The sequence below is a fragment of the Homalodisca vitripennis genome, chromosome 2 (assembly GCF_021130785.1).
Source record: "Homalodisca vitripennis isolate AUS2020 chromosome 2, UT_GWSS_2.1, whole genome shotgun sequence".
Taxonomy (NCBI): domain Eukaryota; kingdom Metazoa; phylum Arthropoda; class Insecta; order Hemiptera; family Cicadellidae; genus Homalodisca; species Homalodisca vitripennis.
The window spans coordinates 29,236,904-29,255,088 of NC_060208.1; the positions used below are offsets into that span (position 1 = coordinate 29,236,904).

Genomic DNA, 18,185 nt, shown 5'->3' on the forward strand with positions numbered 1-18,185 from the left:
CTAACGCCATGTTGCTAATGTTAATCAATATTGTATACTTGATTGCTGTTGAATTATTAATTTTACGAAATAATTAAATGTTCATGCATTATTGTTCTTAATAGTGAATATAATTTGTTGATAACATATTTCAACTGCAATCATGCCAAGAAAGAGTAAAACTGTGAAATGTGAATATAATAAAAAATACCGTCAAAGGGTTGTCAAGAATGAAGATAGTGTTTTTATTGGGAAAGAAAACATAGAAAGATGGACTAACTTAAAAAATAAATTTAATTTCCTGTCTGACAACGAATTTGCTTCGTATTTATTGGACTTGTTTACAAACGAGAAGAGGTAAAATGCATCAAGACTTGAGGGCGTTTATAATATCAACTTAAGGATATAATATAACCTAGCAGCATCATTATTTTAGAAGAAACAAAAATATACTAGGGCCTACCCTCTTGATATCATGTGCCACAAGTTTATACAATTTTCAGATTATTCATTAATTAAAAATATTTTTGTAGCCAAACACAATTAGTTAAACAGTGTAAGATATAGGTCTGACCCCATTGTGTACATTTGTTGTAAATGAAATAGGTTATAAAATATTAATAGAAAATATATAATAGTGATGTTTTACATGATTTTAAGCTAATTTATGTTATGGTTAAATTTAAGTAAAATTCTATCCTTCAAATAATCAACGTATGAATCACTGCTCTAACTGTACCCAAGCAGATATGTATCTTAATGTATTTGTTTATTTATACATAGCAATGCACGATTTGTACATAATTAACAAAAATAATTTGGCTACTATACAGTGGCCATTTAGTTAGGCATAGTAATGAAACAATTTGTCTAGATTCCTTAAAAATATTTCTATTAACTTCCAAAGTTTAGAAGCTTGATTCTTTGATGGTCTCTTGGGCAATATATTGTGCACTGTTACGACCAAATCAGATAGAAAATGTATGGAGTGTTACTAGTTTTCTTTTGTAGTGTATGAAGCCTTTGTCTTTCCTTCTATATTTACGTAGAAGAGGTTGTATTTATTATATATGCTGGCCCTCCTGCATAGGCTTATCAGTCCTTCCAAAATATTCAGTCCAACTTATCTGCATTGTTCTTTTATCTCTGCATTTAGCAACTTGAACTTTACTTAGCACATGTGACAAAAGTAATGAATTGTATGCGGTTTTAGTTTAGTTTTTAACATAATCTAGTTATTTATAGCTTAGAAGTCTAATAAAAGTATTTTCATATGATAGTATGTCATTAATATGGTTAAAACAGTAAATAATGTCAAGTATACATCCTAATTAGTAAGTTACTTCATGTAACACAAATATCTAAGTAAAATATACTTTTTTTTGTTTCAGTTAAATCACATTTTAGTTTAAATTAGATTATGTACTTTCTTTTGTAAAGTTTTAACTTTTAAAAATAATTGATATAATTGTCATTAAACCTTTGTGAGTTGTTATGGACATGCCATTGAAATTTATTCTCTTAAGACACTTAAAAAACTTGTTCGGTCTTATATATTTGAGTTGACAACTTTATATGCTGATGCAGAAATCTTTAAACATATTGAACATGAACTCAATTTACTTGAGGGAAAACCAAAAGTTATCAAAATCATCTATAAAAAAAACATAAATGCTTGCTTAGCCGCAAGTAATAATAGGTATTAACTTTACTGTTAACCTAAAAATAGAGTCTTAATTTGTTTATTTTGAAAGTATGGGTGTTTTTGTAATGTATTACGTAGTTTTCATTAAAAAATAAAAAAACGGATTTTTGTATAGTAAAGTTTATGTTTGAAAAGAATGGCTGGTATATAAGTCTGGAACTCATATGAAGGTGATAGTAAAAATGAAAATGAGGTGCTATTTAAAATTAAGGAAACCACAACAAACACTAAAATAGGGATACAATCTAAGTTTGCAGACCATCTAGCTGAGTATTTCCACAGGATGGAAGTAAAGTGAGCGTATATGGTAATGTCCAATTAATCTTGAAGTTTTTCTCAAGTTCTGTTTTACTATTTTCAATGTACAAAAACTAGCTAGTAGTGGGTGGTTGAACATTATGATCGTTCTGTTTATTGAGAGTTAGACCAAACAAAACAGTCAAAACAAATTAATTAATGTGTACATATGTCTGTTTTCAGTTGCCTTCAAAACAAACCATTTCAAAAGGACAACACATATAAACAATCCATCATAGGACCAGAAGGGTTGGCGTCAGATGTTGATCAACTCGAATCTTCTAGCCCCAAAGTGCTGCTGTTGCAGAATAACACCAACAAAGTGGAAACCAGCTCATCAGTGATTGTAGTGAACAGCACACTTCGAAGTGACAACGAAAAAAATTATGAAGGTGAGTGGATTATGTTTGATGTCAATTCTTGTGGAGGTATAGAATCAACATTTTTATCGTCCAGAAGATTCAGAATAAATTTTTGAGACTGGTGGGTTTCGGGGTCAAACATTGATATTTTGACGTCTCACTGAATGTGGTGGTGAACGAGTTGAATCAATCTAGTTTGCGAACCAGACAAGATATTCAAGACGTGTGGTTTACGGATAGTTTTTATTATCTTGTTTTGTATGGGGCAATGATTGTAACACAAAAAAATTATTAATTTTACAAAAACATGCTATTAAGATTATAGCTAATATAAACCCTAAGGACTCACCTTTATTTAAAAAGTATGGTATTCTTACAGTACCTGCACTTTATATTTTAGATTGCCTATTGTATAAAAAAAGAAATTTACATGCCATACCTACAAATAGATCTGTGCATAACCATATGACTAGAAACTCAAATTCTCTCAGAATATCTCAATGTAGTCTTAAAACCACTTTAAATTGTTTTGCTGAAACAGGCATTAAACTCTACAACTCTCTTCTTTCTCATCTCAAATCTCTTGAAATTAATTGTTTCAAGAAAAGTGTAAAAAAGCTATTTATTAATATCAGCACATATGACATCAGTGATTATTATGCTTTAATTGGATAGACACTTGTTACTAGGCCTAGGCAATGTATATCATGGATGATAGATAGTTCATGCTGAATTTGTTGCTGACACTGCTATACATTGTAAAGATGTTCTGGCAATAAAGAATTAGGATTAGAATTATAATTTGCATATGCTGAAAGAACGAACAAACAAATGCACATAATTAAAATGTAAGTTTATAAATCGTAAATGAACCACTGTATTAAATAAATGGTTGTAAATGATTATAGATAGAGAAACACAAGCCTGTCACCCTCTCATAGTGGAGACCTCCCAGATTTCTCATACTAATGATCCTTGTTTGACCAACACGTCTCATGAAAGTCAAAATGTCTCAGGTTAGTATAATTATAAAAATGCAAGTATGAGAATGAAAATCGAGAGGATTTAGCAATGATAATGTTTTTGCGGTTAGGACTTTTTTCTGTTAGTCGTAATTTAAATCTGTTGTCTGAACTATGCTTTAGCTTAAAATAATTATTTTTTAAATATTGGAACATTTAAAATAATTCTTCATAACAGTTACCTCTACCTCCTAGGATAAATCTGCAGCTTTCTAACCGAGAAGTTACAAACGTTTGGTTGAAACGAACACCAGTATAAGTTTTCTTCAGTGTTACAACTGTTCCATTCTGAAAAAGTGTTGGAAAAACAAAATAAATATGCTTAAAATTTCTAAAATCAATGTATGTAAAGTAGAATTGATAATTTGCATTTTTCTATGAACTAAAACATTATACAAGTGTGCAAAAATATCAACTTGAGTCTAGAGTGCTTTGTTTCAAGAATGTCAAATTTAGAATTTGCGTCTTTGATAACATTTAAAAAAGGCATACATGATCATAGAAAAAAGAGCTCATGCTGTTGTTAGACTATGCTTTAGATCTGTTATTAGTGATGTCATACCAACATCATGTATTAACGTCGTTATATCATTGTTGAAAACCTCCTTGAGAACCATGATCAAGAGATTGTATCTCACTCAAACCACTTTTAAAATCATTGCACAAAAATCTTTCCTGTTTCATGGCTTGGACTTAAATGATGCTGTTAAATAAAGTGTCAATCAAAGTTGATAAGATATCAGACATTGTATATCTAAAAAAATGTGTTAATGAATTAACTAGATTATTTGCTTTACATTTGTTTAAAAACTAATGTGCTGTTCACTACCACAGAATTTTATGTGGGTCAGAAGAAAACAATGGCTTGAAGATTCAGAGGAAGGATTTATGTGAGCAAAACTCTAGGAACCCCCTTTAATATTATATGACCTATTTCTAGCAGGAATGGAAAGACCATTTGACTGCAACAAAACCCATTTAAGAAGATTGGAACTGGCCTGTGAGGGGCCACACTACTCCAAACATCAGCTAAAATATAATACCAAACCATCTAACCAACATCCTCCCTCTCTCCCTCATGTTCCAGAGATATTAATATATTACCAAATGAACATACCTGCTTTATGGTAGTCTGTTATGTGTATCAACATTCTGTAGAGTAACAGTTGACACAATATGTCATTGAAAGTAAAACATTGTCATTAATGCTCTCTTTCTTATTTAAACACGAATTATTGATATTTTCAGATGCAGCAGAAAATGTTGATTCTTCGCCTTGCAGTACTTCTGAGAATCATTCAGCTCAAACAAATTTAGAATCAACCGACAAGTTCACAAACGCAGATACATTTGTTGAAAGTGTTAGTGGAGAGAAAAGTAATGAACCCCAAGTTCAGCTTGGGCCTGAAGCGACCAGCTGCGGTGCTGATTTTAAACAGAAGAAAAACAGGAAGACCAAAGCCAACAATGCCAAAGAAACCATTTCACTTGATGAAGAAGGAACATTGAAACAAAAAAAGAAGAAGTGGAAATGTCTTGAAAACAAGTTAGTAACTCATTTCAATAATAATATATTGGCACAATTGCTTATTGTACGTAATTTATTAGCTGCTAAAAATGAATAAATCCTTATACTAGTTTTCAAAACTTTTAAGCTGGAATATTGAATTTCACAAAAACATATGTAAGAAGATAAGTAACTGAAAAATGCACTTTTACTTTCATTATGGCAATAAATAGTTTATTTAGTGTCTTACACTTACTCTTAACTTGGCAGTATGAAGCAATTCACACTAATGAGAATAGAAACAGTCAGGACTAAGTATCTAAATGGATATGTGATATGTAAAGGGTTAAATAAACATGTACATTTTATGTAATGTGGAATATTTTGTAGAATTTATGTTATTTCAACAGTAAAAATTTATTTTCAAAATAGTAATAAATTGTGTAATTATTTATACTCTGGTATCATTATTAATTAAAAAACGAAGAACAATCCAAGTATAACTATTTATGTCTTGTTTAAATTATTTTAGAGTTTTACCTTTAAATAGCAAGCTTTATAAAAATAACATTATTATTAAGGATCCATAGTTTTACAGCAGATTTTATTTCATTTTAGTTTTTTTTTAGTAGATGTATGTTTACAAAATAAAAAGTATTAAATTATGTTGTGGTGTGTAATATATATATATATATATATATATATATATATATATATATATATATATATAGAACACTTAACACACTTATATAGAATTAGTTTTTTTGGGGGGGGAAAAAATATTAAATTGACAGAACTTTTAAGAGGTTTTAAATGTATGATATTAAAAATATTTTAACAAACTGAGCCACAAAGCCTAACTTTTGTATAACTGAAAAGTCTTAAAAAACTCAAACTTAAAACTACACAAATTTTCTGAAAATACTTCAACAGTCCATTTTCAAAGTATTTGCAAAGTTGGATAAAACTTGTAGAAAATGCTTTATGGTACAGGTAATAAAAAACTATTGATAAACACTTGTTAACATGACAACTGGGTTATAATATCCAGTAAACGGCATGTAGTACATGACAGTGAAGGAGACATGGATCTTGGAGAGGATTAGCTGGCTGGATAGGTCTGCTAAACCAAAGTATTTATGTACAGTATGCTTATGCCAGGTACATACAATCCCTGCCAGGTACCCAGTATGCCAGGGGTTAAAACTATAAACATTAAGAGTGTTGAGAGTTTTTTACATTCAGAAATGTACTGATATTTAAATCACCTCATTGATCAGTCACCAGCTCTACATGGTCGTCTTTGATCAGAGGTGTGACGTTCACTTACATTTTAATGACAACTTTTTAAATTATGGTCTTTGATTCATATATTTTTATCAGTTATTAATCAGAGAATATAATATAAATTTTTTACTCCATTTCTTTTTATTACGAGAATAGTTATTTTAATTTTTAATGTATTTCAAACAAAATATATATGTTTTGTGAATGATCTGAAGTTTTAGCTTGGTTAAGATTTAATCACATTGCAGACCATCTCGTTTATCTGTATTAATTGGGACCAGAAGTGGTGTGGATAAACAAAAATCCAGATGAACGGGACTAGTAAAACATGATAGATTACAATTAATAAGGAATTTGATTGTTTCAAATATAACAGTAAAACATTGGCTATTTATAAATATTTGAAAAAACAATTAAAAGTAATTTTGTTTACGTTTCTTGCTAAGACTCAAGGTAGTTTCTTTTCTTTTATCTATCATTGGTACACTACTTCTGGGAAGTAAGATATAGATAAGCTACTGATACAGTTTATACATCAGTTATTGCATCTGTACTGTTGCCAGTCTGAGGCTAGTCATTTACATATTCCAAATTTACAGTCATAAACCTCTTGTAGGCCTACTAAAACATTAGTAATTTGTCATTATATACAGGGTGATTCAAAACTAAACGGCAATCTCTCGGGAGCTTATTCTATAGCTAAAAAAAACAAGTAAAAAAAGTTTCATATAACCATATGCCCGGAAACGCTTCGTTAGCGAGTTACGCCTAGCGAAAGATTTCGTCCGGATTTCAGAACCCTTGGTGAAGTCAGGCCGTATAAAAATGGTAAAGGTAGTTACAAAGATACAAATACGATTGTTTTTTTATGTTTTTATATCTGACAAATTTATTAAAATTCGTCCCCAGAGCTGTAAATGCAATACTTTCAGAGATATCTTACGTAAAACACAAGAATTGTGGTGCAAAGAAATAACACATTTTTGTGTTTAAAACGTAAGATTACTTCCATAAATGTTAAATAAAGGTCATTTTTTTTTCTTAAACAGATTTGTAGAACATTTAATTCTGAAAAGATTCATGTGAATTACTTAGGAAAAAAATTAATAATAGGTTATTGAAATTTAGCTTTATTTAAACATAAAACAGACGCAACAAAAATGCATATTCTTATCTGCATAAAATATTAACTAATGTTTAGGTTGTGAGTTAACAGCTGATCATTTATTCTAGACTGAACATTAACATAAAATGTATTTAACCTTTATAAAACTGTAATAATCACCTCAAAGTGTCCTCCGTTGTTAGCAATGCACGTTTTCGCACGACGAATCCACTCTTTTCTAGCGCGTTTCATAACGTTTGGAGCATTCTTGATAGTTTCTGGGTCTGTCTGCCGCCTCTGTAATGCGATTTACGTAACTCCTCTATGGTGTTAATCCGTTTTGAATAAACAATTGACTTCATTCCAACCCCATAAGAAAAAAGTCTGCTGGCGTGAGGTCAGGAGAACGTGGTGGCCATTTTACTGGTCCATTTCGACCACCATTGTCTACCGTATGTATCATTTAAATAGTTTTTCACATCATTAGAAAAGTGTGGAGGTGCTCCGTCGTGCATAAACCATGCATTTATTCTGTTTTGAATAGGAATATCTTCCAAGAGGGTAGGCAGGTTTGTTCTTAAAAAATTTAAGTACGCTACTCCCATTAAGTCGATTAGGGAGGAAAAATGGGACCAATCAAATTATCACCCAGAACACCAAATGCCATACATTGACCTGAAAATGTATGTTGAAAATGCCTCGTCGCCAGTTTCATGTGGGTTGTCGTACGCCAAGTATGGGTATTACGAAAATTTACAATTCCATTTCTAGTAAAACAGGATTCATCAGTAACGAGAATACGCCGAAGAAAATACTGATGTCGTAAACAATCTCTTCTTAACCAGCGGCAGAAACATCTTCCGTTTATTAAGATCTTGCGGTAAATAAGTCTTGAACACGTGTTATATGGAATGGGTACAACTGTGCTTCAATGAAGTGATCCGCCATAACGCTTGACTGGCAAATATTTAACTGACGTGATAATCGTCTGGTGCTTGTGGTTGGTGATAATTCTACAGCATTTATTATTGCTTGTTCATTATTATAGTTCCCTTGCGCTACGTTGACGACCAGTATCTATTCGCTTCGGTTTAAAGCTACCAGTTTTTCTCTAAGTCGTCTCTCACAGCTTCAAATGTTTTGCGATCAGGTGTTCTTCGATGTGGAAAAGTATCACGATATTCCTGAACTGCAGCTAAACCATTCTTGTTAACTTTTGCCGTAAATCAGTATCATGTCCGTATACTCTTCACACGAATACATACCATTTACATTATCTGCCATTTATTTACTAAGATAATTACATACACTTTTATAAAAATATTTAATAAAATATTTTAAAAATAAATATGTAATAAAATATTTTAATACACTTGTATAAAATATTTCCAAATAATCACAGGATCTCACCAAAATACAATCCTCACACGCCACAATACAAAAACCTCCATAAAGGTTATTCAAATATTACTTCATGAACTTAATTGTTGATCAGCTGATATTGCCAACCTTTGCAAAGAAAATATGACGATAAAAAGTTTGAATAAATGATCAGCTGTTACTCACAACCTAAACATTAGTTAATATTTTATGCAGATAAGAATATGCATTTTTTGTGCGTCTGTTTTTATTTTTAAATAAAGCTAAAATTTCAATACCTATTATTAATTTTTTTTCCTAAGTAATTCACATGAATCTTTTCAGAATTAAATGTTCTACAAATCTGTTTAAGAAAAAAATGACCTTTAATTTAACATTTATGGAAGTAATCTTACGTTAAACACAAAAATGTGTTATTTCTTTGCACCAATTCTTGTGTTTTACGTAAGATATCTCTGAAAGTATTGCATTTACAGCTCTGGGACGAATTTTAATAAATTTGTCAGATATAAAAAAAAAACATAAAAAACAATCGTATTTGTATCTTTGTAACTACCTTTACCATTTTATACGGCCTGACTTCACCAAGGGTTCTGAAATCCGGGCGAAATCTTTCGCTAGGCGTAACTCGCTAACGAAGCGTTTCCGGGCATATGGTTATATGAACTTTTTAACTTGCTTTTTAGCTATAGAATAAGCTCTCGAGAGATTGCCGTTTAGTTTTGAATCACCCTGTATACATGCTTGTGTTAACGAAAAAATAGTTACACTGGAAATTCAAAAATTGTTTATTTGTCAACAAATTGGACTCCCATCACTTTGTAATACCGATTCAGATAACCTGGATATCCAGATAAATGAGATTGTGTTGTACTTCGGGCTAAACTCAGAGGATTCTTTGTTAGCGTGTAAAACCAGGACTGGAACCTGGAGTGATAAGCTGAAACTATAACCACTTGACTACCAGAGCAAATTAAAAATTATAACTCTATACTGAATGTTATTGAAAATTTAAGTAATTATCAAAACCCTCAAGGTATACATAGATATAATACAAAGCAGAGACATATGCTTGACCAATTTTATATAAGATTACAGAAAATAAAAATGAACCATATATACATGACAATGAAAGTACTTAATAAGTTGGCTGAAGGTGCATGGGAATTTACTATTAGTAGTTTTAAAATTATTCTAAAAACATGTTTAAGAGAACAGTGTTTTTACAACATTGATGAGTATCTGGTCTGTCATATTAGTGACAAGATTTTAATTAGTATTAAGTATTTTTTGTTCTATTTATTGTTTGTTATTTGTGTGTATTTATTATTTTTTGGTTTTAATCGTTTTATGATGTACTGTACCTGCTTGTTGACTGTTTTTGTTCAATCCATTGTTAGATGTGTGAGTACGAATTGTTTTTAAGATGTAATAATTGACCATGACTGTACAAATTTGACCATGTATATTGCACCATTGTTGCCTAATGACAATAAAGCTCTGAATCTGAATCTGAAAATTTAAGTGTGAATTTTAATGGTGACATCTACATATTTATATTAAATTAATTGGAGATATATTTATCTCCCTATATTTTTTCCAGCATTAAAAAATGTAAAAATCATCTGGTATTTTTGTATAACAGTAAATTATTAAAATGTTTAATAACAATCATTATTATAAACAACGGTTGGCCAACATTTAAATGTATTTGAAATTATTTACAGGCAGTATGGTGACAGCACAGGAGCTGTAGATAAGGTACCTACGCCAGTTCTGGGTATGAAATCAGAAACCACAGATTCGGAAGTTTCGGCGGAGATGGTGGAAGCGAGGTTGAAACTGCCAGAGCCACCGTGCGAACGGGTAGCCATCACTATCAAGCTGTGCGGTGACTGCGAGCTACATCACGTCCAGGACGCTTGTCCCCTCCGACAACCCATCGCTCTGGTCTGTTTTGCTTAAGAAATTGGAAGCTTTGCTATTTTTATTTGTATTTTATAATAGTGTCAAATATAGGGCTTTCATCCTTCCACAAGTATTTCCAAGAAAAATTAGAGAAATCCCTTTTTATTTTGAATGCCTTAATAATTATTGAAGTTTGATATGGGTTGACGAAAAACATGACAAATTTTGACATTAATTGGGTTTTGTTTATAGTAGGAAATTTTAAAAAATTCGATGTATTACTTGTCCTTTATACTCATATTTGTATTGTTGAAATGTGTTACTTACTAATCTTGTGTGTATGATTTAAATTCTGATGTAGAAAACAGCTTTCAGTTGTACAAATTATGCATATTTTACAACCAGTATTTTTATTTTTATTTCATATTCAGCGAAAACAAACACGTAATTAGATGTAGTGGTTTTTAAGTCAAGAATTTTTGTGACAGAAAAATAAGTATATTCACATACTAAAAATTTTTTTGGAAACTCTGTGTAATTCAAACTAAGCTGATAGCAATTCTTGTTCTGTGTTTATTTATTATGTCTATAGAGACAGGATGGCCTCTAAACTAAGTCTAAGTCTAAGTGAAGTAAGTCTGAGTTTTAACAAATCGGAAATTAACCGCGAATAAGCCATGAATCCCATTGCATATAACTAGAAAAATCTCAGAAATATATTCTAAGAATTCATCAGTGAAAAATTAACAAACTGTTTTGTAAATTGGGAGTTCAGTCCCGTTTATTGCATTTTATATCCTGTGGCCCATGAACAATAAGTGGAGATAGGCAGAGTGCGGGCAATAGTGTACCTAATTTGTTAACACAGTAGGTTGATAGTAAGCACATGATTGCTTCAACGAGCAGTTCTTTCTGCATCAGTTAGACCAAGGTTTACTTCAATAGTTTAGTAAAACAAATCCGTGATTTCAAAATTATTTTGTTTAGATATTGGTGTAATTGTATTATTTAATACTATTAAGCCTAATCGTAGTTTTAAAAATAAATTAAAATTAACTGTTATAATCATAATCTAGTTAATGGCTCTTTGTATTTATTTTTTTTAAGTGTATTAAAAATATATATTATTTAATTACATAGATAAACATTGATACCAGTTACTATTCTTATAATATTGTTCAAAATTTAGGTAACATGATACTAGTAAGATTATTGCCTACATTGTTATAAAAGGCATTCTAAACAATTGAGATTCATAAGCCATTGCTTGGGCTTATAAATAAAATCTTTGGATAGGTTTCATGTTCGTCAGAAGAGATCCAAAGAAAGTCAGCGTCTCAATTTGAATGCAGATTAAGTTGAAAAATATACTAAAAATATGTCTTTTAAATGTATATACAAAATTTCTCTCTATTACTTTGTTAATATTTGATTTCAAAATGTCTGTACTTCCTGAATTGCCCTCATCTTTTGTTATCGATCTACAGGTTCTTTTACACAAAGTATGACAAACCCATCCTTTGTTTCTGTTTGTTTATATATAAAATGTTGCGGGTAATATACCAAAATCATATCTGTTGCAGGTTGCTGACTCTGTCTCGATGGACGAATGGGTTGCAGGTCGGGTGGGAAACGACCTAGTGAAGAGTTTCGCAGAGGCATCACTGCCACCATGCCTTGAGCTGAAGGTGATAGACAGTCAACATGGTCCAAGTGTTGTTGCTGGGCAGAACCTCCGAGCGTTCCTACAGTTTGGACCTCTGGTGGGGCAGCCCATTGCTGAGCGTGAGATTCCAGATGATTCAACCATGGAACACATCTGGGAGGTTAGTTCTGCAAGATGTTATGATTTTGTTGTAGATTTTACAAGTTATTATAAGATTTTAATAAAGACAGAATAAGCTAAGTTAAGCTTAGAGTATGCAGAAGAAATTATTTTTTTCAAAAGAATCAGAATGAATTGTTTATTTTAGTTTATGAAAAGATGAATGTTTATTACGGCAAAATAATGTTATTAATGTATATCAACTGGCAAAGCAGAATTTTCATCTTCTCTGTGATTGGCTGTAAGAGATTCACTGTTAACATTATTTTCCAGGAATAAAATTTTGTTGAGGATATTGTCGTAGAATATTAAAAAATAAAAAAATAAAAAAAAAAAAAAAAAAAAAAAAAAAAAAAATGTAAATGGTCTCATGAATGGTTTATTTTAAACAATCACCTAAACTTTAAACTCTGATGGAAAGTGTAAAATAATCCTTAATTACATGTATTAAAATATGTTTTAATAAAACTAAGTGTTATATAAACTTGCCATTTAATTTGTTTTCGTTTTCAGTGTAATTAAATGAATTCTTCAAATTTTATGAGATACATGTTTAACACATTCACTGCGGTTCTGTATTGAGCGATCTTGAGGTTATGCCACCAGTTAGAACGCTCTAAGGGTTCTGCCGTAGTCAAAATGTTAAACTTTATTATATAACTTAATTATATTCATACCATCAGCAGTGATAGTGGTTTTGTGAATTTTGATCTATTTCATTCCATGTAAAGGATCTCTCTGTGTTAACAGCTTTCAGACAGTGCGAGTTGTCGCTACATGACGACCAGTGATGCCAACCAGTCTAACTGGCTGCGTTACGTCCGCCCCGCACCTGTCCGGTCTTCGCGTAATCTAGAGGTGATACTGCGTGACGACCAGCTGCTGTTCATAACGACCACGGCTATCAGTGCGGGCTACGAGCTGCTCTTCTGGATGGAAAACTTCAACACGGCTTGGTCTCATAAGAAGTTATGTAAAACAAGTGAGTATTTTATACAATCTACATTCTTTATATGACCTTAAACATTTTCCATACGTTTTATTTATTAATATTTTAAAGGTATAGCGATTGCATTGGGCCTATTCATGTGTCATCATGTATCTCTTTGTAGCTGTGGATATATCATCGGGAAAGGTGTTTAGTTTTTATGTAACTTTATTTTCTAAATAATATGTTGAGACTATTCTTTTACTACTCTGTTTACTGTTACCTTAGTTTATTTCCTCTTGTACAAATGTCCCCTTTTATTGTGTACTGCATAGTTTCATTGTAGATAGTTTTTATCTTCGTCAATAAATTATTTGACTTTTATTGTAGCTGTAAATCAAAATTCACTTGCTCACTATTGTGAATATTGAGTTAAGCTACAGTTTACCTTCCTCTTAGTGCAGTGTCTGGAATCTGACTCTGTCACAAACTTGACTCCTGGAATCTGGAGTCATGTTCGTTTGAAGAGATGCAATTAAAAGTCAGCAACGAAGAAGCTTCAAAACATTAACTCTTTACATAATTTTGACATCTGAGACACCTAGACTTCAAAATATAGTGTAATCTAGATGAATAGCTATGCTCATTGTCTCATAGGGTGCATAACTTAGTGCACTTCAATGTTTTAGACACAATCTCTATTCACAGTGGAGCAAACGAATTTCCTACACATAATGGAGCTGTGGTGGGAGGAGTTGATTCAATGTGAGTGTTGAGTTTAACTTTAGTTCACCTTCCTAAACTCCCACCTTTCCTAAAAATTCGCATTAAATCAATCCATCTCACCATAACTGCGTTATGTGTGGTCACTATTGCCACTACAAGCAAGACTGTCCCAGTTTCAGACATGTCTGGATTGTTACAGAGTGTGGAGGATGCAACCTTAGTTTCTCACACACCCTGTACTACCGCCTCCACTGTTCTGTGTTCCATGATCCTGCCTACAGTCTCACCAGAGCTATGTTATGTGTGGTCACTATTGCCACATAAAGCAAGACTGTCCCAGTTTCAGACATGTCTGGATTGTTACAGAGTGTGGAGGATGCAACCTTAGTTTCTCACACACCCTGTACTACCGCCTCCACTGTTCTGTGTTCCATGATCCTGCCTACAGTCTCACCGTAGCTATGTTATGTGTGGTCACTATTGCCACATCAAGCAAGACTGTCCCAGTTTCAGACATGTCTGGATTGTTACAGAGTGTGGAGGATGCAACCTTAGTTTCTCACACACCCTTTACTACCGCCTCCACTGTTCTGTGTTCCATGATCCTGCCTACAGTCTCACCAGAGCTATGTTATGTGTGGTCACTATTGCCACATCAAGCAAGACTGTCCCAGTTTCAGACATGTTTGGATTGTTACAGAGTGTGGAGGATGCAACCTTAGTTTCTCACACACCCTTTACTACCGCCTCCACTGTTCTGTGTTCCATGATCCTGCCTACAGTCTCACCGTACGCAAGTATCACTGCAAGGTAACACTGTAGACTACTAAATCATAGCGTTGTCGAGTGATTGTACTATAGGACATTCAACACATAGGTTTTATTAACCTATTCAGTCTGTTATATACTTAAAATTAATTTTTATTTGTTGTGGTTTCCTCTAGAAAATCATTAGTTTACTCTAGAAAAAATGCTATGGTGGTAGTCAGTTGTCACCATGGTCTCTTTGTACTAAAGTGTTCTAATGTATTAAACTTTAACAATAAAACAGCAATGACATCAACTACCTGTCAATCCATATTATATATGATATAGTTGGATTGTGTTCACCGTGCACTAAATATGAATAAAGTAGGCATCTTAAAAGACGTGCAGTTGAGGCAGTTGAGCCCCGGTCTTCATCTAGCTCTATGTTGTGTTTTGATCTATATAAAGAAATAATTTTCCTCAAGTTAAAGTAAAACCACCAAGAGTCGAAATTGATTATTAACTGTTACTATTAATTTATTATTGTGGTTGTGTTTCATTTTTACTTAAATTTATGATACATGTTATTTAACCCTTTAAGGAGTAATGACGTTCTGGAACGTCACTACATCATTTTTTTTATAGGAGTAAGGATGTGAAACATAATACACTCCGAAAATAGTAAGAAAAATTTTGTTTTATTTTTTAATGAAATTTAGATATTATTACTATAAAAAGCTAACATTTGCTTTTGTTGAGAAAACACAAAGGCTAAAATTAGTTTTTTTGTGTGAAAGTGCTCGAAACATGGATGTATACACAGTGGCACACCACACTCTTTACATTCAAACGTTGTATCATTCCTCTTCTTTTCTCTGCTTGAGGAATGAGAACAGACGTAGCATCTCTTTTGTGTCTTCCGTGTCTGACCTGGCGTCGGCAGTGGGCGGGGGAAGTGTCTGCCGGTCAGGCGGAGCGGATGTTGGTCTCTGGTAGCGGCTGGCGGCGGCACGACCAGCCTTCCTTCTCTTGGAGTGTGATGTGTTTTCCAATATTTGTCGGATGAGGTTTAGTATAAAGTCACAAAACCCACTTTTATTGTTTTGTTTGATTACAAACATGTTGTATGTATTCAAAACAACAATATCAATCAAGTGGAAAAATAATTTACGGTACCGGTACCACTTCTTTGATTTCCTTGCACTGTCATTGAAAGATATCATCATGTCAGAGCGGTCGACTGCTCCCATATCCTTGAAACTGACTTGAAAACAATAAACTACACTATTTCATCATTGTAGAAGAAACTGCACAAAGTGAATGTTTACAGCGTAGCAACAGAATGCGACTGTAGAAGTTGTTAGCGCCACTTGCTGTTGACAGTAGAAATCGCGGGAATCCGTGTGCGGAAAAAAACCTTTACAGCCGCTCTATAGTTGAAAGCAGCTGACAGTATTTACACGGGAAACTGCGCTCAGTTATTTAAGGTTACATACATTTAAGGAACATTAGGCGGATTTCTTCCATGGAGGAAAAACATAAGAGATAGTACTTGTAATATAAGTCATAATTCATTGACGTTCTAGAACGTCCTTACTATTTTTACATGATTTTTAATATGACGTTCTGGAACGTCAATACTATTTTATAACAAACACCTATACTCCTTAAAGGGTTAAGTAAGGTATTAAAGGTTACTACTCATACTGCTCCAATTAGGTTGGTTACTTTCCAGTTTTCAAGTAATTAGTAAGCTTAATTGATATGTTTTTGCCGATACCTCTCCTAATTATTTATCACATATTTCTCAACTTTATTTTTATTGTTTACTATTTATAAATAATACTAGCAGTTATCCACAGCTTTGCATATAATTTCCAGATGAACAACTGGGACATCTCAGGCATATCTTTTTCAAATGAAATCTAAACACTCCTGTGGATGGTCAAAGTTGTTCCAAACTCCTGATCCATTTTCGAATAATTTAACTTTAAAGAGCTATATTTTTGAGGCCCTGAAGACGGAGAATGAAACAGTTTTTAGAAATACTAATGAAATAAATCAAATTACTATGCAGAATTATATGATAATTGATAGAATACATTCAATGATTTCAGTAACACTTAATATATTTATGTCCAGTGTGGAGGAATAAAAGTCAAAGTACGTAGCCATTATAGTGAAAGCGCTTATAATCTAATATGATAGAACTCTATGATGATTTATTATGGGAACTAAAATGATCAGCTTGTAGCATTTATACTTTAGCTTTTGAGATTTTAATTAGATTATTTAATTTTAAAAATTCAATGTATATTTAACCTACATTTTTATATTCTTCTTAAAACCCAATTTATTCTTTAAAACATTGTAAAAATTAGAAAAAGTGTTGAAAAAAAAAATATTTTGTGAAATTATACCTACAACTACATTTTGCAATAGAATGGCATTGCACTTTTCACAGAAAATTATAAAATGGCATAGTACAAAAAGGGTTAATAGTTTGTTGAAACCTCAAATTTCTAATGCCAAATTTAGTTTTTTTTTAATATTTGAAGGTGAACTGGAGAACAAAAAGAAAATGTCAGCTAAGGGGTTCTGTAGGGTTACTAAGTACCAATTTCCAAATAAAAATGTTACTTTCATAACACATTGTTAAGATCTATTTACATATTAAATTATTCATTACCATTAAAGTTACTACATTTGCAATTTTTATGTTTGATTGCAGGTGTGTGGTTTGTCAGTGCTAGGAAAGGAGAATATAGTGAAACACGCAGCCGATAAACACAATGGCAAGGGGGCATATCAGTGCCAGTTTTGCCATAAGGTGAGAATACAAAACCAAAAACTGCTTGGCTATGGCATAACAATAGTTTACTCCTGTCATCTTCTTGACTTGCGTGGAACTCTTGTTTTAATCTTTGAAACTTTATTTTATTCCACAAACTAAAAAAGCACATTAAAAACACTTTACTGTCATTGTGTTATGAGCATATGAATTTAATACTAAAAATATATTTATAAATAATTAAAATGGTAATGGATGAAAATCGTTTGCTTTTAAACATCACTATCAGTTAGAAACTGGTGCTGAAATAATTTTGATTTAACACTTTTTGAGTTTTATTAAAAAAAAAATGACTGTCCATCAAACATTATTATAATGTGATAAAAATGAACAGTTTAGTTTAGAATTTAATATTAATTAAAATAATGATTTGCTTTCCAAATAAAAACAAACCTAACAGGTTTTTTCCAGTTGCATGTTTTGTACAGTATACTCTATTATCAAAATACAGTTTAAAAGGAAATCTACCCAATTTAAAAACTAATTTGTGTTATTGGTTGAGTGTTAAGCAAAGTCTCTTCCACCATGATGAACGAAATATGATTTTTTTATATGT

The 18,185-nt window shown here is 32.0% G+C and overlaps 1 protein-coding gene across 1 annotated transcript in view; it reads left to right on the forward strand.

Moving 5' to 3' along the window:
• The window catches only part of LOC124353745, a 28,506-nt gene continuing 10,321 nt past the window's right edge, over nucleotides 1-18,185 (forward strand). Inside the window, exons 1-9 of the mRNA XM_046803732.1 lie at nucleotides 1-336; nucleotides 2,165-2,373; nucleotides 3,252-3,359; nucleotides 4,614-4,911; nucleotides 10,372-10,594; nucleotides 12,136-12,378; nucleotides 13,128-13,359; nucleotides 14,732-14,841; nucleotides 17,510-17,608. Of these exons, the coding sequence (XP_046659688.1) occupies nucleotides 143-336; nucleotides 2,165-2,373; nucleotides 3,252-3,359; nucleotides 4,614-4,911; nucleotides 10,372-10,594; nucleotides 12,136-12,378; nucleotides 13,128-13,359; nucleotides 14,732-14,841; nucleotides 17,510-17,608 (1,716 nt within the window). The 5' untranslated portion in view covers nucleotides 1-142. The remainder of the gene's footprint in view (nucleotides 337-2,164; nucleotides 2,374-3,251; nucleotides 3,360-4,613; nucleotides 4,912-10,371; nucleotides 10,595-12,135; nucleotides 12,379-13,127; nucleotides 13,360-14,731; nucleotides 14,842-17,509; nucleotides 17,609-18,185) is intronic.